The sequence below is a fragment of the Vulpes lagopus genome, chromosome 6 (assembly GCF_018345385.1).
Source record: "Vulpes lagopus strain Blue_001 chromosome 6, ASM1834538v1, whole genome shotgun sequence".
Lineage (NCBI taxonomy): Eukaryota > Metazoa > Chordata > Mammalia > Carnivora > Canidae > Vulpes > Vulpes lagopus.
In genome coordinates, this window is record NC_054829.1 from 108875512 (window position 1) to 108900782 (window position 25271).

General features: G+C 36.0%; 1 protein-coding gene across 6 annotated transcripts in view; it reads left to right on the plus strand.

Annotated features, from left to right (window-relative positions):
• The first annotated feature begins 675 nt into the window (after window positions 1–675).
• Window positions 676–25271, plus strand: part of ANK2 (ankyrin 2) — a 259972-nt gene continuing 235376 nt past the window's right edge. For 2 of the 6 annotated variants that reach the window (XM_041759904.1, XM_041759901.1), the window contains exon 1: window positions 699–1087. In XM_041759904.1, coding sequence (XP_041615838.1) covers window positions 959–1087 — 129 coding nt within the window. In that variant the 5' untranslated portion in view covers window positions 699–958. Of the gene's footprint in view, window positions 1088–25271 lie in introns of all 6 variants that reach the window. The other 4 variants (XM_041759873.1, XM_041759879.1, XM_041759911.1 and 1 more) reach the window with 4 other exon arrangements.

The window sequence follows — 25271 nt, forward strand, 5'->3', positions numbered from 1 at the left end:
CTCTTTCTCCAGGGGGGTGGGGTGGGGGATAACCTGGCTGAGCCCAGATTATGCTGTGTGCTCACTGACAGCTCCTTTCGAGTCCCAGCTTAATGCAGCTCCCTAATGCAGCCTCACGTGGGTCTGTAAATGACACAGTGAGGACCGGGCTACTCCCAGCCCTTCCCAGACTGCTCACCCGTGTATTGCTATAGCGGTGGCCTGGCAAGTACCTCCAACGGTGCTTGTCTTCTCCCAGAATGGCAGCGTTGGTTCTTTTCTAGAAATGAACCTTGGAGGAGGGAAGGGCTGAGATTTAAAAGGCAGGAATTCATGTCATGTGCTACAGCAGAGCTGCCGTAGCAACAGCACTAGCAGCAGCAGCAGCAGCAGCAGCAGCAGCAGCAGCGAGTCATTTAGTGAGACTGCACCATTTTCTTCTCACCCTGCATAGAGGTGTGGTTGGAAGCGGCAATAAACTACCCACCCCCTAGCAGTTCCATAGAGGTGGCCTCTTCCTGGCTCCAGTCGGAAGACACAGACTGTCTGGAGGAGTCCCCACAGACTGTTCCAATTGGTGATGTGTGTCTAAGGAAGGCTTTTTCAACTAGTAGGATGCTTGCCTGCACTTGCGGCCACCCAACTGCTGAAGAGCTCCAAGTCTAGTGCTCCGCCTTCCCCCGGGACCATTTCCGAGTGTGGGTGCACACCTATGCCTGCGTGTGTGCAGGTGTGCGCTGCTGGGGGGCTTGGCCTGGGACCTTGGTACGTTCTGGTGAATTATGGGTGCTGCAGAGGCTGGAGCAAGATTATGACCTAGCTCCGGGGCGGAGTGGATTATTTTGTGAGTGCTCTGGCTGCCAGCCATTGCCCTGGTGGGGAAAAAAATCACATCTCCATCTAGCTCTAAAAATCACCTGGCTTGCTGGGGAGTGGAAATTGAGCCGCGGTAACTGCTTCTGCTGATTTTCTCTGCAAAATGGCTCACGCTGCTGCTTCTATTAAAAAAGTTCGAGAGGCTGAACTGGATGAAAAGGAAAAAACCCTTGAGAGGGAGAGAAAAAAACAACGGAAAATCCCGAGGGAACGTATGGAACGGAAAAGAAAGGTATGAGGAGCATCCCTTTAGCCCCTTCCCTCTGAGGCTCCGTGTAGAACCATCCAGCCTCAGAACTGGCAACTTCATCTTTCCTTCCCTCCATCATTCCCCTGCACCATTTCCAAGCTCAGTTTGCAGCCTATAGCTCATGTCCAAATTTGCTGCATTGGGAGGAGATGCCGGAGCAGGGCAAATTTCTTTGCTTTAACCACGCAGAGCCTTCCCTTCGTTTTTCTCAGTTCTGTGTACTCAATCTCAGAGCCAGGTGCTTTATTCCACTAAGTAACTCTCAACACTTGTCATAGTAGAAGGAAAGGGCTGATTTATGGTTGGAAGGTTAGAATATTTTCCCCTTCTTGTTCCTCAGCTCTACTACTAGATCTTTAGCCCTGTGCCTTCTCACTGTGTATTTGTTGTAGATCTCTGATTAAGAATAAACCACAGGTTTTATTTACTCCCCCCACCCCTTCTGAAGGTTGAGACTGTTCTGTGTGAAACTGCACTAAGAGTATTGGTGCAGTGAGCTGTGTCCCTGCATCTTTAAAATTTTAATTAATTTATTTTCTGGTTTCCATCATTAATCTTATGAATTTATCTTCTGACTATAGCAATTAGGTGAGAAGACCAAGGTTTAAATAAGGAGAAGAAACATTGCTTCCCTTTACATGAAACTATGGAATTTTTCTTTAAAATATTCTTTTCTTTAAAATAAAAATAATCTTGTAACCTGGTAAAACCGAAATAGTCATTTAGCCAGTGGTCTGGTTCTAAAGGGGAAGAAGATCTCTGTAAATGCCTTAATTAACAAAGTAGGTCACTGAATAATTTCAGAATGTGATAAATGGCATATTACATTTGCAAAGCATAAAAATAGTGGTTTGTACACAAGCTGTTGTTAAACATAACTCCGGGGTTAGGGATGCACTGCGGATCCAGATGCTCAATAATCCATATGCTCAATGCCTTTTTTTCTTTTCCTCATTCATAGGTATGTTTATCTTTCCATTTTGGGGATGTTATCTTTGCCTTATTTTTGGAAAAACACGTAAGGACCCCACATTAAATTGAGGTCTTACTACAGAGGGACTCATCCCACTTCAGTTTTACTACTTATTTCACCACTAGTTAGCTTAAGTAACTATTATTAGGCAACATAATTAAATAAAATTAGCAGTATATTATAGTTTCCCTTCTGGGGGGAAAACTTTAGTATTGCTTGTCTGACCTTTAGAAGGCCTTGTTTCAAGGATGTAGTCATTCTTTTTTTATAACATCGAAAGTATTGTTGACCATTTTTGTGGGAGTTGGCTTCCTTCTTGACAGCTACTACAGTTCTGTTTCTAATCCTCTAAATGGAACATTGCTACATTAAACAATTTCCTGTGATTATATCTTTTTTATCTTATGTTCTCCAAAACACAAGATTACTTCCTGGTCAGGAGTGTTTGTTCAGCATTCAGTTGTGACCTAGTAACTTTGAATAGCCAGAGTACCATGCATACACTTAGAAAATTTCTCGTTCTCACTCTGGATCGTTCCTGTATATGATTCATTTCCCCCCCTTTCCTATACTTTATTAAAATTGAAAGACTACATCATTAAAATGGAGTAGTGCCAATAGTTGTTGATAATCTCAGTTGCTTGGATGCTGCATTGCTTTAGCTTAAATCCAACACTGTGAGCAAGATCATTGGTTAATAATGCGGTCGTATGACAGGATTATCTGCTCTTCACCTCTAAATAATACCATTAAGCTAGAACCAAAGAAAATTGGGAGAATAATGGTATTGCTATTATTTGTTCTTGTTCTTGTCCTCTCTCTTTTTTTGAACATACCTACCCGACCTCTTCCCTTTCTACTGCAGATGTATTTGGTATTATATGAGTATTTATACGGCACAACAAATGCTTGCTAGAAGAGTGGCTGGGATTTTTAGGTATATCAGATTAAATTTTTAGCCCTCCACACATAGAACTTCTTGAGCTAGTTCTAAAATTTGGTTTGAGAGAGGAAAAATTTACGTTATTCTCTAAGGTATGTAGAATTTTAGTTCATAAAGATATGAGAAAAAGATAGTTGCCTATTAGTGGCACTCTGGAACATCATCTTCAGAAAGTAACCTAAAAATTATTATACTTTATTTGCTGTTGCCATTTTATAACCATAAAAAAATATCAGTTGTAGTGATGACTAAAGGTATCACATATATACATTTGTAAAGTATCTTGCTAATAAACCTGTTTATTTGCAAAAGTCAGATGAGACCTGCCCCAATGCAGAAAGAGGCAGCTGTGGAGCTTGAAAAATAAGCTGATTTTGAAAAGATTTTCACTGGAGTATAAATTATTAAGTATTAAATCAATTAGGCAGCTTCATATTTGGATCTCATTTTAAGATTCTTTTGTAAACTTGCTGTTGATTAGAAGAAACTTTGCATTATATTTTGTACTCTATGAAACATTTTGAATAAATTTTAATTACTGTAAACTTGAAACATATTGCATGCTTAGCTATAAGTCCTCTACCAAGTGGTATTTTTTTAAAATATCTCTATTTGTATAGTAGGAGACCTAGTTTCAACTGCATTATAGGCAGACTTTATCTAAGAATAAAAATGTTTAGGCTTCTTCAAGCTATAGTGTAGATAACTAATATTTAAATATAGTATGTGCCAGATATATATTGTGTATGTGTCATACTATGATAGAGCTAGAATAAGACTCATCTTAAAGCAAAGGGGCCAAGATTAAGATTAGTTGAAGCAAACTAAATTTATTTGCTCAAAAGAGTACATTGACATTCTAGGTTTTTTTTTTTTATAGGAATAAGGATATTTTTGTTCTGATTATTAGCTTATGTTAACTTAAGTCACTTCTTTGTATGTCTACTGTCTTATTTTTATATTAGAATCTGAGAATTTTAAGATTTGAGAAGGATACCAAAAGGAATGACCTCTCATAGCTTTTAAGACTTAATTGTAGGAAGTGATTTTGAGTATAATATTTTCTCTACAATCACATACATTTTTTGTAATTTGGAAAGACATAATTTCACAGAATCTGCCAAAAACAAAACAATCCCATCTGACATAAAGCATATATTTAAATAATCTTTCTCATTTAAACTTATGATAACCAGTTATTTTCAAACAATAGATAGGTTTTCCATTTCTCAGCATGAACAAACCATCCTTCAATTCATCATAGTGTCTACAACACTCACTGGAATCATATCTCAAGAGGCAATTTCTATGACTGGTTCTCAGCATTATACATCTTAAGAAGTTCTTCCTTTTTATTATAATTTATACTATTCAAAAAGCCAGAGTTCATGCTTCCTGTAAAAATTGTAAGATAATAATACTTATTGAGTACCAATATGGCCCTGTATCTGGCACTTTACACACATTGCACTATTTAATCCTGAAACAGGTCTATACATTAGGAATTATTCTCTCCATGTTACAAATAAGGAAACCTAGACTTATGGAACTTACTTAATCATATGCAACTACTATGTGGCAGAATTGGGATTTGAACTTAGGCTCCAAAGTACACTGGGAAAAAGAGTTAATGATTTCTTAGTCTTGTACCTACACTGAATGTAGGGAATAAGTAAATCATTTAATTTGTGAATGCTTCAACTTTGTAATCTTCAAAATACCTTCCTACAACTGAAAGGAATTTAATTACTGTGAGAAGAAGTTAAATATCATGTTTTTAAAAAATTATTTATTTATTCATGAGAGACACAGAGAGATGGAGGCAGAGACATAGGCAGAGGGAGAAGCAGGCTCTATGCAGGGAGCCCGATATGGGACTCGATCCTGGGACTCCAGGATCACACCCTGGGCTGAAGGCAGGCGCTAAACCACTGAGTCACCCAGGGATCCCCTAAATATCATGTTTGAGAGGATACTATGAATTTAGGTTTGTGATTCTATCATAATTGCATCAAAATATTTCATGAGATTTCTTGGAAAATCAACTATTAAAATCAACATTTGCTCCTTAGATATAGCAGTTGCTGTCAATGACAGACTTTGATATATAATCATTCTTTGTTGCAATTTTATCAGGCCTTGAAAATGTATTTGAATATTCACAGTTTTTTAAACTGATACAGAAAGGTGATTCTGCCGGGGATTATGTAGAAAATGAGAGCCAACTTTTTTCGAAGTCCTTTTTTATTGAATTTCATAGAAAAAGTTCTGTTTGGTTCTTTACTTTTATCTTTTATATAGATAATTTTTATCTTGAAGGGAACAAGACTCATCGTTTCTAGGATAACCTTTCGGAACCCATCACCATCCCCTGCCACAACCACCACCATATTCTCCTTGTCCACATGGTTATTAAGTTGATGACAATGAGAATACTTATTCAATATATCTAATACACCTATCAGCACGTTGTAAGGGGACATGAAAGATGGAGACTTTTTAAAGTTACTAATTAATATACTTTATTAAAATGGAAGAATGTTTTATTTGCAAGTATAGAGAGGAATATATCCTATAACTTTTGAATTGTGTTATAAGAATGAGTTGCAAATAAACATAGAAGATAATGGACAACTGTACTATTTCCTTGGTGTTTTGTCGGTGAACCCTCAGTGTATAGGAGGAAGGTGCTTAGCCCAGTCATCCTTCCTGTCCTTGAGTCTTCCTCCTTAGGCACTCAGCAGTCTGATTCCAAATGGAAGGCCAACTCTGAGAGTAATGATACTTAGCCAAGAACCAAGTACACAAAGATTTCTGGGCACCAAACCAAATATAATGTGATTAAAAATACAATGACAACATAATAATGTGGTCCTGTATAATGTATTACATGCCAAAACTATTCAAAGATGGCAAATCCCAATAACATTTTTTAAAGGGGCAGGGTCAGAGGAGGAGGGAGAGAGAGAATCTTAAGCAGGCATGGGCCTGAATCAGGGCTTGATCTCACAACCCTGAGATCATGACATGAGCTGAAATCAAGTCAGACACTTAACTGACTGAACCACCCATGTGCCTCCCCGATAGCAATTTTAGGGCCTACATCAAATTGTCTTTATATAATTTCTTAAAACCCCTCTATCAATATGTCAGTACTTTCAGAGACTACACTAATATAAGATAGATTGGTGAGATCTTGAGCTTTATCTGGACATTTGCTGTTCTAATGTCCTAATGTCTACTCATAAATAAAAACTTAAATGTTTTGTTGATTTGATTTCCCATTTGAATAAATATGTTCAAGTAAAAATATCTATTTACATGTGGAGGCTTCTATGAAATCATGATTTTTTAAAAACCCACTTTCTTCATCTTTAACACTCCTTCTATTCCCTTTCTTTGTTCAATTCACAAACCCTGTCTTGGCTATGACAATTATCTTCATATAAGTGATTTATACTCTTAATGGCATTCTTTGCCAACACCATAAGTTTGAGTTTTTATTAGTTTTTAATTGTAAAGAACCTCTTTCAACCATTGAGTGGGTGACAACTAGCTTAGGGTTGTAGTTGTCAAATTTGTGGCAAAAAATAGTCCCAGTTATATGGCTTGAGATAAGTTTTTAAGAAGACTGTTAAAAGACACACTCTTTTTTTAAAATTTTTATCTATTTATGATAGTCACACAGAGATAGAGAGAGAGAGAGAGAGAGAGAGAGGCAGAGACACAGGCAGAGGGAGAAGCAGGCTCCATGCACTGGGAGCCTGACATGGGATTCGATCCAGGGTCTCCAGGATCGCGCCCTGGGTCAAAGGCAGGCGCCAAACCGCTGCGCCACCCAGGGATCCCAAAAGACACCCTCTTAATGTAAGAAAGCTACTATGAATCTGTGTTTACTTTTGGAATCCAAAATCTTTAAATACAGCCCGGTAGAATTTTTTCTTTTGTTACATTAATCTAAGTTTTTATTTTTTTATCTTGAAAAAAATCAGAATTAATTCATTGGTGATCTTTATTATGAGACTTTTAATTTTATTAGTTACCCCATTCATCAATAATATTACAGCACATTTTGACATTGTAAAGAATACTGAATATATTGTAGAAGTATTTTAGGAGTGTTGTAGAGTCAGTGAAAAATACAAGGAAGTTAACAATTCTACACACATACTTAATCTTTTTATGGTTTACGTTTTCCAACATGTCACCCTTTTTCATTTGTATTTCTCAAAATAATTTCTTCCTCACAAGGAATACTTACTTTTATTCTCAGTTACAGGGACACTATACATTAAAATAAAGAATAGTACAAGGAAGGCACTTCCCAAATTTCGGAGTTCTCCATGAATTAGTAGGGGACTCATCAGCTATATGAGTGTGACCGTTTTAGTGTAGAAATGACTCATGATTTTAAATGTGTACAGCATTGTGGAAAATCTCATCAGAATGATCTAGCTTCATCCCAGTTATAATAAACCAGAATCTTGAGGTAGACTAAAACGGAAAGGAAACAAAATCTATATATTTTTAAAGCTCTCCTGGTGATTCCTACCAGAATTGGAATCTACTGGAATAAATATTTCTGTCCCTCCCCCTCCCCGGCCCCAACTCTTACTTTGTCCCATCTTTGAATTTGGAACAATAACAAATTTACTTTTAATAATCATTATAACTCCAAATTGCCATTGAGAAAAATTTTTCCTTTGCTAATAGAAGGCACCCTGGTAACATTTTGAAAGTTTAATGAGACTAACTGGTCTATATAATAACCAATTAATTCTGAGCATAGAGAGGAAGAACCAAGTGTTTAAGAGAGAAATTGTAAAGCTTCATGATCTGTATGACCATCTCTGCCCAAATGGAGTAATCGTCAGGAATGAGGTTTGTGTGTTTCTGAGTTCCATGTTAACTAAGCTAAAAAAAAAGTCAGTTATGCAGGCTAGGTTTTTGAAGGAAGGCCACTAAAATGTGATTTAAAAGTTATGTCTGAAACAGATTTTGCTGTTTTGAATAAACTCAAGTAAATGTCCTAGAGATTTAATTGGTAACTTAGCAGTCTTGACGTCCTCAAACCTTTAGAGATGTCAACACTTCTGGAGCTCCTCATGCAAGTCCACAACTACTTTTTATTTCTTGTACTTGACTTTGATAGATTTTCTGTATCTTATAAAAAAATCATATACATATGCATGAATGTAGGGGAAGAAGAAGGAATGAGAAACTCATAGAAGTATTATCTCCCCTAACTCTTCAGGTATTTCCCTTTAATATTTCTAACTCATTAACTTCTTATGGTGTCAGTTTTGTTGGTTTGTTTGTTATGTTTTTGTGTTTTTTTTGCATGAATATTTTACCAACTGCTTTTTCATTCTTTTCCTGGTTGCTCCTTCCGTATCCCCTCACTTTATTATATTAGTAGCTCGCCAGGGAAAACCTTTTTCATTCCCATTAGAGCCTCACTGTAATTCAATATAACCTTATTCCAGAGAAGTTCCCTTATTGTATATCATTACTATGATTCTTAGGTAAGGGGGAACACCTGAATAGAAAACCATGTAGGTAGTGTTAAAGAAGAGAAATATCTGGGTATAAAAATTATTATAAATGTATCAACTTAGTCTTTATTTAGTCAGGAATAATAGTATTATTTCACATTAATAATTTTACATTAATATATATTTCTTGGATTTTTATATATTTTGGATAAAGACCTGTTAATTATCAATTTTAACTCACTTATTTATAGTCCATCTGTAAAATAAGGTGGAAATCGTGGGGTGCCTGGATGTCCCAGTTGGTTAAGCTTCTGACTTTTAGTTTCAGCTCAAGTAGTGATCTCAGATTGTGATCTTAGGGTCATGAGATAGAGCCCCATGTAGGCTTCTGTGCTCTGTGGGGAGTCTGCTCTTTTTTCCTTTATCCTCTCCCTTTGCCTCTCCTCCTGCTTGCACTCATGCATACTAGCCTGTGCACGTGCTCTTGTTCTCTTTCTTTCTCAAATAAATAAATAAATAAATCTAAAGAAAAAATAAATCTAAAGAAAGAAAACACAGGCACAGAAGACATAGACTTCTCTTTTTATGTATCTGTATGGGAGTGATGATGATTTTCTCACATGTCTCTTTCAGGGGAGTTATTTAAGCTCTAGGTTAAATTTTATTTTTATTTTTTATTTTATTTTATTTTATTTTTAAAGATTTACCTATTTATTTATTCGTGATAGACAGAGAGAGAGAGAGAGAGAGAGAGAGAGAGAGAGAGGCAGAGGGAGAAGCAGGCTCCATGCCGGGAGCCCGACGCGGGACTCCAGGATCGCACCCTGAGCCAAAGGCAGGCGCCAAACCGCTGAGCCACCCAGGGACCCCCTCTAGGTTAAATTTTAAAAATTATATTAACATTACAAACATGAACTCTGAGAACCTGCATTAGTTTTCTTATGAATACAAAGATCACATATTACTTTTGCATTTGAAACCAAGTGTAGTTGTTAATACTTTCAGGACATTAAGCATAATTAGAGGTGGATGTAGACTGTAAGGCTATAAAGAATAGGCAACATACCAGAAAGGTATTTACTAACTTAACTGATATTTATACACGATTACCAGACACTTCTAAAGCTCGTAAAGGCAAATTTAGGAGACCCGCGTTTAAATCTATCTACTAACTGTGATGTTAGGTAAACAACTGACTTGACCTTAGTTTTCACAGCTAAAAAAAACGATCAGGACCTGAGATATGTTAGAATTCTTTCTGATATTGTGTGACTGCACCATTTTTAATTGTGTCTTTGCCTCTTTTCATTTTTATAAATGATTGAAGTATTCAGGGGGATCTCTAAGTTTTTCTTTATTTAATAGGGATTTTTTTTTTTTTAATTCATACTATGTTCAAGTCATAGTGCCTTCATCCAAGGGATTCTCAGACTACCTGGGGTAAAAGCTACCCATACACATAACAAGAATAAAATGTTATTTGGGCCATTAAGTTGGACTAGAGATTGCCTATTTATATATATATATTATGTAAGTTTTCTTCAATAGGTCTTGTGTTAATAAGTTCTTATCTGGCAGAAGAAATAATAATGGAAGGAAATAGTTCCTGTTGTGGTACTTGAAATTTTCTGGAAGTTGTTAAGGCAGGATATGTATGAAATGAAGTAATCTTATGAAACTGTGTGGTCATTTTTCTTTTGTATTTCAGATACTTATTTCAGTCACTTTGCACAAAAAAGTTTATTGTGGTTCCCTTAGTTTTTATGGATCCTCTGTATACTGATAATACCATGACTTATAAATGCACAAAGGATAAAATCCTTTATCCACCATCATGTTGTTTTTAATAATTTTATAAAGATATAATAGCTATCATATAGCTGCACTTCAAAGGCAGCTATCATATATGATATAATATATGCACTTCAAAGGCAGCTATCATATATGATATAATATATGCACTTCAAAGGCAGCTATCATATATCATATATGATAGCTGCCTTTGAACTGCAGGATGCTATGATGAGTTGGAGCCCATGTAAACACTTAAATCTCAGCGATTCACAAACCATTCAACTGCAAAGCTCAGTGAAAATAAGACACTGCCTGAGTTCTTCCAGGAGTAGAAACTTCCTCCTTATTTACGGTTCCAGCCTCAAACTGGGCCAGAATGCTTAATTAAACCATGTCACATTCTGATACAACTGAAACCAAAAAAGTGTAAGTGGAACAGGTTACCTGGAAACAGTAGCTCCTTTGAGAATAGAAGTCACTTAGGAAATCAGAAGCTTCTGTTCAGGGTGGTCATCTACAAAACATGGGGCTTCAGTGTGGGCTCTGAGGGACAGGAATCAAAGACTAAGTGTGGGCCGGGGGAGAAAAAAAGACATCTGTGTAAGCATAAGTTGTCCTTACTGGGGAGAAGACAGATGACAAAGGACCAAGTGGCAGATGCCAACTCTGTGGCTACAAACATTTTATCAAATTGTATAAGGGCCTTTTATATAACATAAAACACCCATACTCAGTCATTTCACACAAAGTAGACAATATTTCAGGACCTCTGGCTTTTCTATTAGAAAATAGCACTGGAGAGAGAAGAATTTATAATAAGCCAATATGAGAAGTGTTTTGCCATGGAAGGACACTTGGTAACAGAGATATATTCCTTTTTAGTCCCTGCACTTGGCTTTCTCACATGATCCTTCTAGATTATATATTCCATAGTAAGTTGTATAAGAGCTTATGAAACAAGTTAGTCATTCCAATGATCTTTAACATTCTATAAAATTTGATTAATCAAGAAACTCAGATAATTATGCTTTCTAGTTTTGATTATATTTTCCACCTAGGGTCAACCAGAAGCTCCTTCAAGTTATAGTTTGTTTCTCTTCTTTCTTGTGTTGGATAAAAAAAATGATCATGCTTCATTTTCCATCAATCATCTTCTCTATTTCAGATGTGAGTTTGATGTGTATAACACGTGTAACATAATGTAGGATACTGCAGTCCTTTGGATCAAAGAATTATTAAATGAACAGCTAGTATGAGCTAAATTTTAGGTTAAGACTGGTCAAGATTTTGGTTGATTTAAAGAATATGTTTTCCTCAAGCAGTTTCTCTTCTAAATAGGTATTTAAGGGGTGCCTGGGTAGCTCAGTCGGTTAAGTGTCTACCTTCAGCTCAGGTCATGATCCCAGAGTCCTGGGATCGAGCCCCACATCTGGGGCCCTGTTCAGCGGGGAGTCTGCTTCTCCCTCTCCCTGTTTTTGCTGTCTCTCTCTGTCAAATAAAATATTTTAAATAAATAGATAATAAATAAATAAATAAATAAATAAATAAATAAATAAATATTTAAGGTTATCGTGAATGGCGATAAAGTAGAGGACACTCCCAGATCAGATATTCTAGCTTTTTATTTTTATAGAGGTTGAGGACTTCAAATTGGGCCTAGGGAAGATAGTTAAGGTTGACTTACATGGAGGGAACATCTCAGAGTACACTCATAGGAATTGATGAATGACATGGCAGGGCTGGATAAGAAGAGTTGGTAGATAGAGGGGCAGCCTGGATGGCTCAGCAGTTTGGCGCTGCCTTCAGCCCAGGTTGTGATTCTGCAGTCCCGGGATCGAGTCCCGCATTGGGCTCCTTGCATGGAGTCTGCTTCTCCCTCTGCCTGTGTCTCTGCCTTTCTCTCACTGTGTCTCTCATGAATAAATAAATAGAATCTTTAAAAAAAAAAAAGAGTTGGTAGATGGAAATAATGCTGACTGCACAGGAAGGAAGAGGTAACTGAACCTAATAAGGAAAAAAGAAAGAGAAAAGAAACGAAACAAAACAAAACTATGGAAGATCATATAAGATCATAAGATTATAGGGAGGAAAGTGCAGGTCACCCAGGAGACTGTAAAGTAATCCAAGAGATATGAACAGGGCAAGATTAGAAGAGTTGCACAGGAAAATCAGTGGGGAGGGAAATAGGATGGATATTAGCAGTCAACTGGGAATAGTGAAAGAAAAGAGAGTTAAATAAACATGATTTAAGATTACACATTTTAGTGATATTTAAAAGATGGTGATGTCATTGACAGAAACAGAAAAAGTTCAAGTACAACTCAAGAGGAAAATAAAAATGCATTACTTTATATACGGTGAAACTGAAATGATGGCAAGATGATGTCTGTCATACTTAAATACAGAAAATTTATATATAAAAGGCCAAAAAATCAAAATGTTATCATTCTGGTTTGGTATAGTGGAAGAAGTATGAAATGTAGAGTCAGAATACACTGCTCAGCTCTACCACATTTTGGTGTTCTGATCCTCAAATTGGTTTTCTTTTTTGTCAATCTGGGTTAATAATAATTAACTCTAATAATTAACAATATATATATCACAGAGTAATTGTAAGGACTAAAATGAAACAATATTTTTGAAATCACTATGCAAAATGATATTATTCATTATTATATTCCTAGGCTTCCCCACTTTTTATGTAAGGAAATATACTTACCAAAGCATTAAAATGTCCATCAAAGCATCAGTATTAACTTATTTCTTCTAATATGTGTGTGTGTGTATATATATATATATGGGAAATGTATAGAGATGTGTGTTATATTTGTCTGTACATATGCATGTTTCCTAGCTCTGTCCACTGGGAGGGTCTGGCAGCAATGATACCTCAATAGTGATGAGAACATGTCACCCAGATTTTTTCTAAATACCATTTTCCAATGGGAAGAACCAGAAACTTCTTGGGGAAATGGCCAATTCAAGTAAGGAAGAATTCAGGAAACGAATGGGGCATGTCAACCGGAAGGCGCTCCCAACGACCTACTAGAGAGAAATTTGAGCAACAAAATAATGGAAGTAAGAAATTATAACTCATAGAATAAAATGAATACCTATGAATTCTTACTAACAGAAATAAATCATTGAATAAATGAATAAATAAGTAGGGAGAAGGAAAAGCTTTTTCTTCTAGTAGAATTCCACTTAACAAATCTGGAAGAAATCATGTAAAGTGTAATTGATACAAAGGTCAGCAATCTAGTCTATTTGATAGTTCAGATTACCAAAAGTTCTATTAGTGAATTGTTGTTAACTACAGAATTCAGTAAAACTTAATGATGGTGTCTCAGTCATCACAGAAAGAAAAGTTTAAGAGCCACAATCACCTAGTTTAGAATAGCTTTTGTTCTCTCTTTAACTCCCAGACACGTTCAGAAAAAGAGATTGTTACGATATTTTTAATGATTTATTTTAAAGTCATAATGAAATCATAAATGCAAAACAGAATTATTTTGGGTTTTTTAAAAAATGTATTTCTGCAGGGTTTTACATAAATTACTCTTTTAGGAAATGGAACATGTAAAGAACTTTTGTATAGTATATTGAAGGATATAACCAAAATTATCAGAACAGTATTTTGTTTGTGATAATTTTTTCCAAATATTTGAATTTGGTCTTTATGAAACCCCTGCCTTCACCCTTGACATAGATGATGTTGACACTGATGCAGTGTTTTACTTATTTTTCCATTTTATTCCTGAATTCTTTTTTAGTAAAATGGTTATTTGAAAGATAGGAGTTTTTTATGGAATGGGTGGAAGTATATTTAGTTATTTGCTGGTGATAAATAATATTTAATATATAACATTACATTGATAACTAACATTTGTTTAGCATTTTTTATCTTCCTACTGGTGTGGAAGATTTCATTTTACTTAGTTGGAATTACTTGAATAATTGTCTTACTTCCTTGCTTTTAAATTTTTTTATTTAAATTAAATTAATTAACATATAGTATAATATTGGTTTCAGAGGTTGAGGTCAGTGATTCATCAGTCTTGTGTGCCCTCCTAAATGTTCATCACCCAGTTACCCTGTCCCCTCACCTCCCTCCTCTCTAGTGACCCTCGGTTTGTTTCCTATGACTAAGAGTCTCTTATGGTTTGTCTCCCTCTCTGAGTTCATCTTGTTTTATTTTTTCGTCTCTTCCCCTATGATACTCTGTTTTGTGTCTTAAATTCCACATATGAATGAGATCATATGATACTTGTCTTTCTCTGATTGACTTCTTTTACTTAGCATAATATCCTCTGATTCCATCCATGTAGTTACAAATGGTAAGGATTCACTTTTTTGTTGGCTGAGTAGCAGTCCATTGTATATATATATATATATACCACATCTTCTTTATCCATTCATCTGTCAGTGGACATCTGGGCTCTTTCCATAGTTTGGCTATTGTGAACACTGTTGCTATAAACATTGGGGTCCAGGTGCCCCTTTGGATCACTCCATTTGTATCTTTGGGGTAAATACCCAGTAGTGCAATTGCTAGGTCATAGGGTAGCTCAATTTCCTTTTTGAGGAACCTCCATACTGTTTTCCAGAGTGGCCGCACCAGCTTGCATTCCCACCAACAGTGTAAGAGAGTTTCCCTTTCTCTGCATCCTCTCCAACACTTGTCATTTCCTGATTTGTTCATTTTAGCCATTGTGACTGATGTAAGGTGGTAATCTCATTGTGGTTTTGATTTGTATTTCTCTGATGCCAAATGAGACATTTTTCTAGTCAACTTTACTACCCTGTGAGGTCAAATCCTTGACCTATTTACTCCATGGTATTAAATGATAATTGAGCTCAAAAAGGAAAGAGAAGGAAAAAAAAAAAAAAGAAAAAGCCTTTGAACATTTAAAGCTTTTGTCTATACATTTTTTCACGTGTCTGTCGGCCGTATGTATATCTTCTTTGGAGAAAAGTCTGTTCATGTCTTCTGCCCATTTCTTGATCGGATTATTTGTTCTTTGGGTGTTGAGTTTGATAAATTCTTTATAGATTCTGGATATTAGTTCTTTGTCTGACCTTTCATTTGCAAATATCTTCTCCCATTCTGTAGGTTGTCTTTCGGTTTTGTCGACTGTTTCCTTTGCTGTCTTTGCTGCTTTCTTGGAATTAAGATATACCATGAGTCTGTACAGGAACCTGTGTAATACACTGCTTCTGTTGCAGTGGGGATAATGTATGACTGAGTTACCCTTTTCATTCTAGCCATGAGAATTAACTTTCTCTTTTATTTACCATACTTGATTCTCTAATAATTTTCATGAGCAGGGAGCTGTTCTCCATATACAGATAATATTCTCACAGCTAATGTACCACTCCCTGGTCTCTCTGAAAAGTGCCCTTCATTTCTCATTTTAATTAACTTTGCTACCTAATGGCCAAACTCAATAAAATTTTTCCTTCTGTTTTCTCTGCCTTTAGTAATTCACTTGCCTATCTTAATCTAGCTTGGTAAAATATTTAGATATGTAATGTTGGTTCCTTCTTGACACTAAGTTCTTGGTTATAATCAATTGTATAATGACATTGTAAATTAAGCATATATTTTAAGTGCTATAAAAACACTTGACTATTGATCGGAGACTACACAAGTACTTACATTAACATACCATGCATGTTCTCTTTGTAACGTACTGTATGTTTTTTTTTTTTAACGTACTGTATGTTATAGTGATACCTAAACATGTTTACCCAGGGGAACTTTAGGTTCTTTTTCTAAGCCATGCACTTTGAAGTTGTAATACACAAAATGAGAACAATATCCTGCCTAGAACAGCTTAATGCCCTTGTGTCATGGTATTTTACCAGCTTGCTGTGACCATAATGACCACTGATTTTCTTCCTCTATCATGTCACATCATCTTAGACACAGTAAATACCCTACTGCAAATTACTGTTTTTGTGTCTTAAACTCAAATTTGTCACAGGTTAGTCTTCTGAATCAAACCTAGAAAGCAAACGCTGTTTGGGCATCTTGTAGACGATACCAAGCATAAACACTTGTTAAAGAATGACATAACTAGAGATTTTAATTTCTTGTGATCAGCTATTCTCATTTACGTATATTAACAAGGAAATTCAAGACATTACAAAAGATAGGACAAAAGAATTTTCTGGACAAATATATTTTATCTTTCTTTGTACCAGTAATATATTTATTTATTTATTTATTTATTTACTTATTTGTTTATTCACGAGAGACACAGGGGCAGAGACTAGACAGAGGGTGAAGCAGGCTCCTCGCAGGGAGTCCTATGCAGGACTCAATCCCTGGACCCAAGATCACACCCTGAGCCCAAGGCAGACACTCAACCGCTGAGCCACCCAGGCATCCCTGTACCAGTAATATTTAAATGTTAATTCACTATGTTTGCATGTAAAAGTGACATTAATGTTTAAAGACTCTAAAAAACCCTTTAATTAATAGTTTTATATACTATGAATTTTACTGTTTTCAATACAAGTTTTCTCATCTTTGTAGGACTTGAAATATTCCTCTGGAGTATGTGAAGGCTACTACATCAGGCTGGCAACATCCTCTCATCACTCCTATTGCATGGTTTTTTCCCTAGCCTTGATTCTTGTTCACACTCAGTACCTATTAGTGGCCTATGTAGGTGCCCTAAAGCAGGTTCAACTCAGTAACTGTCCTTGGTCTCCTTCTGCTTTGTTTGGATGGATGTCGCTCAAGCTCCTGTGATGAGGTGTCTATATGCCAGTGACTCACATATACAGGTTATGTAGATGTAGGTTACATTGCTGACATCTAGATTCTATTCTTTCTCATATGGATCAGTGTTCCATTGATCTATGAAACCTTTGAAGAATCCTTCCTCTGACATATGGAGGTTTCTTCCTTTTGAAAGCCGCTAAAAGGCATGTCCATCCTTGCAATGCAAAAGGAATAAAAAGCAAGGCATTGAAGTATGATGCTCATTTAGACTTTAAAGACTGGTTATGTGATTGTGCCATGTCAGAGTATTTTGCAGACTCTCCAGTGGAGAGAAACCTGTAGAACAGAGCACCAAAGACAAACTTCTGTTCCAACAAGCAGTATATTGTAACTAAGTTTAAAACCTTCTAACATTCCTGCACACCAAAGCATAGTGGAGTTAAATGGAATCTTTGTGATTCCACATTTACTGAAGAAGTAGTTTTTCTCTGTGTGAAACCACACAGATTTTCATGGATGATTCAGGGATAAAAACACATCCGGGCAAGATATAAGAGTGAAATGTATAGACAAAAGCTTTAAAGGTTCAAAGGCTTTTTCTTTTTTTTCCCCTTCTCTTTCCTTTTTGAGCTCAATTTCATTTAATACCATGGAGTAAATAGGTCAAGAATTTGACCTCACAGGGTAGTAAAGTTGACTAGGAAAATGTCTCTACCATATAAAAGAAAAAATAGAATACTATTCTGAGATATCACAACTATCAGACCATAAACTCTAATACCACTCCATTAGAGGATTGTTGTTGTTTTTCTAATTAGCTCATCTCAAAGTAGGTTCTTTTCTTTAAAGATTTTATTTTATTTATTTGACAGAGAGAGAGAGAGAGAGAGAGAGAGAGAGCAAAGCAGGGTGAGTGGCAGGCAGAGGGAGAGGAAGAAGTAGGTTCCCCATAGAGCAGAGCCCAATGTGGCACTCAATCCCAGGACCCCAGGATCATGATCTGAGCTGAAGGCAGATGCCTAATGACTGAGCTATCCAAAGTAGGTTCTGACTTGAGAAAAGCCATGCTTGGAATTCTGTTCCTAAGGTATGATGTGTATGTATATATGTATGCATGCCTGTATATACATATATATCTATATTTCTCAAAATTTTATTTTTATATGTATTTTGATAATCTCTCTCTTTACTTTTTTTCCTCTGAATTTTCAATATATTGAAGTTATGGTGTTTCAGTTTTACTATAGTATGTACTTCAAATGTACTTCAGGGAATGAACATTTTAATAAGGTTTAACAAAGGGATGGATCCTTTTCTGAAATATGTGAAATTGAAAACAAATTTCATAAGTTAAAAAGTATTGTAATTTAAAGTGTAGAATCGTTCCACAGAGCAACTTTGTACTTTGCAAGTATAACCTGATATATGGTGGTATTGTCTCTACCACACAGTCCATGAGGGCATTTGGGATCTGGGTTTAGTATAGGTCTAGCTGCAGACACTGGGGCCAGCAGAGTATGCCAGGCATGGGATCAAATGATACACAAAAATATTTCTAACATTTCAAGGAACAAAGCAAACAGGATAGGGGGAGCCTCTTAAGAGTTTTAATGTGGTTTACACGGTGACAGGGTCTCCAATAATAAGATTATGGGAAGGCACAATGGTTGAATTATCAAGTGATCAAATCATCTGTACTACCTGCATCACTGACAATTGGAATAGTATCAAAGAAGATGTCTAAGTCCTAGAGGTCTTCAACAGGAATCTCTTATAAGAATGGGGGACAGATGAAGTAGGTTTCACAGCCCCAAAATTCAAATGATTAATATGAAGTTAGTTTATCAGAATAAAGATAGAAGCACTAAAATTTCCTGAAAGTCAATTTTTTCACTGAAACCACAGACAGACCCCAAGGACATAAATACATAACAAAGTGGAAAAGGAAGGCTACTGGGGTACTGCTGGCTACAGACACAAAAAGGTAGCGCATAAAAGTCTTGAAATGCCATTTCCACTCTGTGGGACCATGAGGCCAAGGGTTTGTATGATGCCTTTATAACACAGAAAGATCCTTCTTCCCTTATGTTAGTGTGGGATAATAATAACTGAACTATATCAGGTTATAAAACAAAGCAGCTAAAATTGAATGTTACCAAAATAGAAACAAAATATTTCAGTAAAACTGACATTTTAAAATGTCAGTGGTTAATGGAAACTGCGTTTACTCTTATTGATGATTCTTTTTTAGAAAGAATTTAGTATAAAATTAAATTGCCATGACATACTTCTTGATCAAATATAATGTGACCTATGTATGTAATAAAATTCGGCAAAACTTGATTAGACCTTTGCCATATAGTTTAATGAGTTATCAAAATATGAAGTCAGAAATAAATGATATTGTCATAGGGAGTTAAAAATTGGAAATTCTAATGTTAAACATTAGGTTGTCATAAAAGAAGGCAAGACTTTGAATTTTTATGGTGCTTCTTTCTTCAAGATGCACCTTTACTGCAGTTAACATATATCTGAATTACTGATGTCTAATAGTGGCAAAGATTGGGGAGTTCCACTTGAGCACTTTGATTGGTTGTTTATCATGGAAAAAAACCCCAGGAAATGCATGTCTTTTCTATGACTACTTGCCATAGGATGATAACTGTGAGGTATTCTTGCATTTGTGAATTTGCTAGATTATTGGTTGTTGTCTACAAAAGGTGTTTTGCATTGAAAGTAAAACATGTTAGAAGTAAAGGTATATATGAAGAAATAAAGAAAAATAGTGGAGAGAAGGAGAAATAATTGAGCATTATAGATAAGAAGCAATGTCAGAGAAGGTCATGGCCAAAAGAAAGTGAGGACTGTAAAGAGGATTAGATAGACAGTAATGGGACACCTGGGTGGCTCAGTCGGTTACATGTGTGCCTTACCGTCAGATCATGATCCCAGGGTCCTGGGATCAAGCTCCACATCAGGCTCCCAGCTCCATGGGGAGCCTGCTTCTCCCTGCCTTTGCCTCCTTCTCTCTCTCTCTCTCCCATAAATAAATAAAATCTTTAAAAAAAAGATGTGACAGTAAGGACAGGGATCTATGGATGACCCATCATCACTAGTAAAAATGGGAGCCAATCATGAAAGAACACAGAGCAGCTCTATATTTATAAAAAATGGAATGAAAAGAGGTTCCCATCACACATAATACCCAAGAGGCCCATGATGGCCAAACCAGTAATGGAGGTGTGTGTGTGTGTGTGTGTGTGTGTGTGTAGATTGTCTGTAAGAGTAATCTATTGGACCTCTAGTGAATTTATAGGGGTATTTCTCTGGCATTAGCACTGATTACTCTCCATAGGTATTAGGTATGGCCGAAATATCCACAATATATACTATTGTGATCATTAGTCTTATCCTTACCTAGTAAATCATCTTTTGGCTTGTGGTCACTGTTGCTCTTATGGCCATTTGCAATAATATGCTTTTGAGTAGGTTCAGTGAGTAGTCTGCTTCACGACAAAATCAAACATCTGAAAAGATAACAAGTGTTGACAAAATAGTAATATGAGCAAACAAAGGGGCATTTACTGGTAATTGAATAGATTGCTGCAGATTGTCATTCCCAGAGATTTATTGAAGAATTTATGTGTACATCAGAAATATTGCCCACTTGCCTCTTTTTATTTAAGTGACATGTTCTGGCCTGACGTAGAGTGCTGAACAAATATTTATGGGATGAATGAAATAAATGTTTGTGAAAACCAATCATATTTTAAATGCATAAGCAAGATTTTTTTGTTTATTTACTCAGTAATCAATTGTGAGTTTCTGCTATATTAGAGGCATTGTCAGAAGTTCTAGGAACAAATAAAATATAATGTTTGTCCATCATGAGCTCATAGTCTAGTGAAGAAGACAAGCATGTAAAAGAGGATTACAGTGCAGGGTAGCAATCACTGTGTTGGCTCTATACTTACAATTGGCCCTTAATCTTGTTGGCCAGGAAGGATTCCAAAAGAAGTCTTGTAAATATAGAGAGAGGGAGGGAGGTGATCCAGATGGAGGATTCGTGGTTTATAAAAGTCCAGAAGAAATTATGAGAGAAAAGGCAAAGATGAAATGGAGGAGGAGGACCAGATGACGACTCTATAGCACATTAAAGGTTTTGCCTTTTTTCATGGAGATTATAGGATGTGTCCTGAATAGATGTGAGCTTTGGAAAGCTCGCTCTGGTTATTGCGTGGGGGAATGGATTGGAATAGAGCAAGGCTAGAAGCAGGAAACTATTTAGGAGACAGTTACAGTAATTCAGTCAGGAAATGATGAATTCCTGACCTAAAATAGTGGCTATGGGATTGGGGGAAAAAAAAGCAGATTCTTCAGGCCCAGATGTATAGAAAAGGGAATGTCAAAAACATGAACATTTCCAACTTGAGCAGCAAAGAGTATAGGGGTGCTGGTCAGTTGAGCCAGAGAAGGCAGGGCCAGGAGCAGGTTTAAGGAGAACACTGGCTCAGGGGAGAGATTCTTTATTGACCAAGGAAAGCCCTGAGAATATTTAAATACTAGCTCTAAAGAACTAGTAAAAAAGAAAAACATTATTATAAAAATACTGCTCTTAAAGAAAAAGCCCTTCTTAAGTTTTAGAAATAGATCTGTATTTTTGTATCATATTTACAATCTTTCTTTCTCCTACCTTCCTTCTCCTTCTTTAATTCTTTCTTACCGTTCTGCAAAGAAGATAAATCATATTCTGACTTCATAGCATGATTTATAAACTTATGACTCTAATGATTTAATGCATACAAATAGCATAAGAGTCTATTTACTGTAGCTCATTATTATATAGATTGGAATACTAGAGTTAAAAGTGGCAGCTGGCAGTGCTCTGCCAGGAATTCATTCTTCACAACATATGGGCAATAACATTGTAGCTCAGCAGACATAAGACCACAATGATACAATTTTAGAAGAATTGCATTAATGATATTGATTTTATAATATTTTAATTTTTGTATTTGAAGGGTTTTTGATGCCTGTAAAATTATTCCATTTTCCAAAAAAAGTAGGACATAATTAAAAACTTTACCAAAAAATTTCCCATTATCCAGGGGGAACAAATGATGTATAATCAGGATGTTTATTCCAGTATGAATAATAGGTAAAGGATTATAAACAGTTATTTATACTTTAAGATGCATAGAACAAATTTTCTCTAGAGAGATCTTGAAATGGAACCCAAATAAAGTATCAATTGGACAATTAGGTAATAATAATTCAGATTATTTTTGGTGCTCTAAGTTTTCTCAGCCTTTGAAATAAATTGAATTTAGTCTATCATTCTATAATTGTAGTTAATTGAGTTCTTGATTAAATGCACACTCAACATGTAGTTTTTATTTATTTATTATTATTATTATTTTTAAAAGATTTTATTTATTTATTTGAGAGAGTGACAGAGCAAGCATGAACAAGGTGGTGGGGGGATGGGCAGAGGGAGAGGGAGAAGCAGACTCCCCTCTGAGCAGGGAGCTGATGCGGGGCTTGATCCCAGGACCCTGGGATCATGACCTGAGCTGAAGGAAGATGCTTAACCACCTGAGCCACCCAGGCGCCCCTTTAAAAAAAAAACCTAATAATACCATATTTTACAATCACAGAAACGTCTTAATTTAACATTTTATGTAGTACAAGGAAACAGTTACCAACCTCATAATAAATCAGGTTTAATTGGTAATTTTGATAATGCTTATATCTTCTCCAGTTTGAACCAGTATTAGAAATTTAATTTGAACTTGAATTTGTTCTATTGATCAAAGCTTGGCAGTTGTATTTAATTAATTAACTTTTTAAGAGATTTTTAGATTTGTTTGAGAGAGATAGAGGTGTGTGCATTCGAGCAGGGAGGGGGTGCATGGGTCAGATGGGGAGAAAATGGGAGAGGGAAGGAAAGGGAGAGAGAGAGAACCTCAAGTTGACTCCATGCTAAGCCTGGAGCCTGACATGGGACTCCTGTGACCCTGGGATCATGACCTGAGTGGAAACCAAGAGCCAATGCTTAATGGACTGAGCCACCCAGGCAACCCCACCTGGCAGTGTATTTTAAATGTCTGTCTCCTATTTCATTTCAAATGACATGTGTGTGCATGTGTGTGTGGATGTGTATGTGTGCATTTGTTTTGAGAAATTATTATTTTAAAATTCTTTGAGACCAAAAGATTACAATATTTGAGTATATGATTACACTGAACTGGGCTCTGTTTTAAACTGAAGACTTTTTTTTTCAGTAATGACAAATATATCGAAACATTTAAGCCTTCATATTGTATGTCATAACCCAAAAGCTCTTGAAAAGTTGCTATTTTTCTAGAACCTTTAGGGTGAATGTACAAACTATGAATATAAATGTATGAAACTGGGATCCCTGGGTGGCGCAGCAGTTTGGCGCCTGCCTTTGGCCCGGGGCGCGATCCTGGAGACCTGGGATCGAATCCCACGTCGGGCTCCCGGTGCATGGAGCCTGCTTCTCCCTCTGCCTGTGTCTCTGCCTCTCTCTCTCTCTCTCTCTCTCTCTCTCTCTGTGACTATCATAAATAAATAAATTGAAAAAAAAAATTAAAAAAAAAAATAAATGTATGAAACTTTATATTGATGCCTGTGAATCATCAAAGCAAAACTGTCCATATACTTAGTGAAATAAGATTTGACAATATCCTTATGGAAAGGATAAATGAATTTTTATTTGTTAATCTCAGTCATGGATAATTTATTTGAGTTTAGTGGTGGAGTTTCTTATATGCTTAAGACATTATTTGGAGAGGTTGATTATGAATTCTCATTAGGACAACACTCCTATTTATCTTGTCCTAATGATCAAGCATGGTGTCTAACTACCATGGCATGTGAGAAACCATTTTGATAGATAAGTCTAGTCAACTGTGGCATGCATCCTATAGAGCATAACTGGTCAGCTTATTGTGAAGAGTTACGTCCTATAAGAACATTGCTCCTTTGGGCACTGGACTTTACCCCATTAAGTGATCAACAGTTGTGCTGTGCACCATTCACTCATCTTAATATCCCCTTAACAGCGTCCTTTTCAGATTACCTCTCTCCACTCTCCCTAATTTACAGATGGAAACTTAAAAGAAATGTCAGTAAATTAAAGTACTGACTTAGGTTTTAGAAAGTAACTCTTAAAGTCAGATTGCAATGGAGCTTCCCACTTTTTTATTTTCATCCTTGACTTTTTCTACAAATAAAGCTTTTGGGGAGTCCCTGTTGTAGTAGTTAACCGTTTTTCTGAGTATTCTGTGGATACGTATTTTTCTTCAGAAAAAGTAGGAGTGGACAGTGGCTAAATTGTTTTCTTCATGTTGTGTTTCAAAATGCAGTCCAATATGACTGCGTTGAACAAGTCACAAGGCTGTTTAGGCTTGCTTTGGACACCCTAGACTTCTTTCCTCATAGTGTCTTTAATGTCAATCAACGACATTTATTGAGTGCCCACTTTGTGCAGGGCATTGTATGGAGTAGCCTTTAGAAAACTTCTCAAGTGGTTAGCACTGTTTATTAAAGAATGTCCTCCTTTATATACCAGGAGTCAAGAGGCAGCAATCTGGAATGAAAATAATCGCTGGGAGGAATGTAAAATTAAATTGGTAAATTGATGTTTGTGGGCACATAAATAGCTTGACAATATCCATTTTGATTAATTTGTGCACAACATAAACAGCAAAACTCATTTATCTGACCTCAATTAAAAAAGTTATGCCACATGTTAATATAGAGACTCTGTTGTAGATCTATAAATTATGCAACAGTTTTCCTGATTGATCAATTATATAACAGACCCAACTGGTGAAAATCATTACATGTTTAACTTTTAGCTAAAGAAATTATATTGAATGTGTCCAAACATAGGAGAAAATAATGTGCTGTCTCTGTTGTTGCACCAAATGTTCTAGTTTTTTTTTTCCTCCACAGGTCAGTGATTCCCAAAGTTAGAAGAATTTGTCCCTGGTTTCCCGTGATTGGGCATGGAGAATTCTGCATACAATAGGAGTAATGAAATATTAGTTTAATCAGATAAATATATTTAACCAAAACAATCAGTTTTCAATTATGGGTAGCATGGTTTTTTAAAAAAGGAAAAGCTTGTAGGGGGAGGTGAATTATAATCTAAACAGTTTTCTAAATTTGGCAAAGGTAACATAAATTATACATATTAA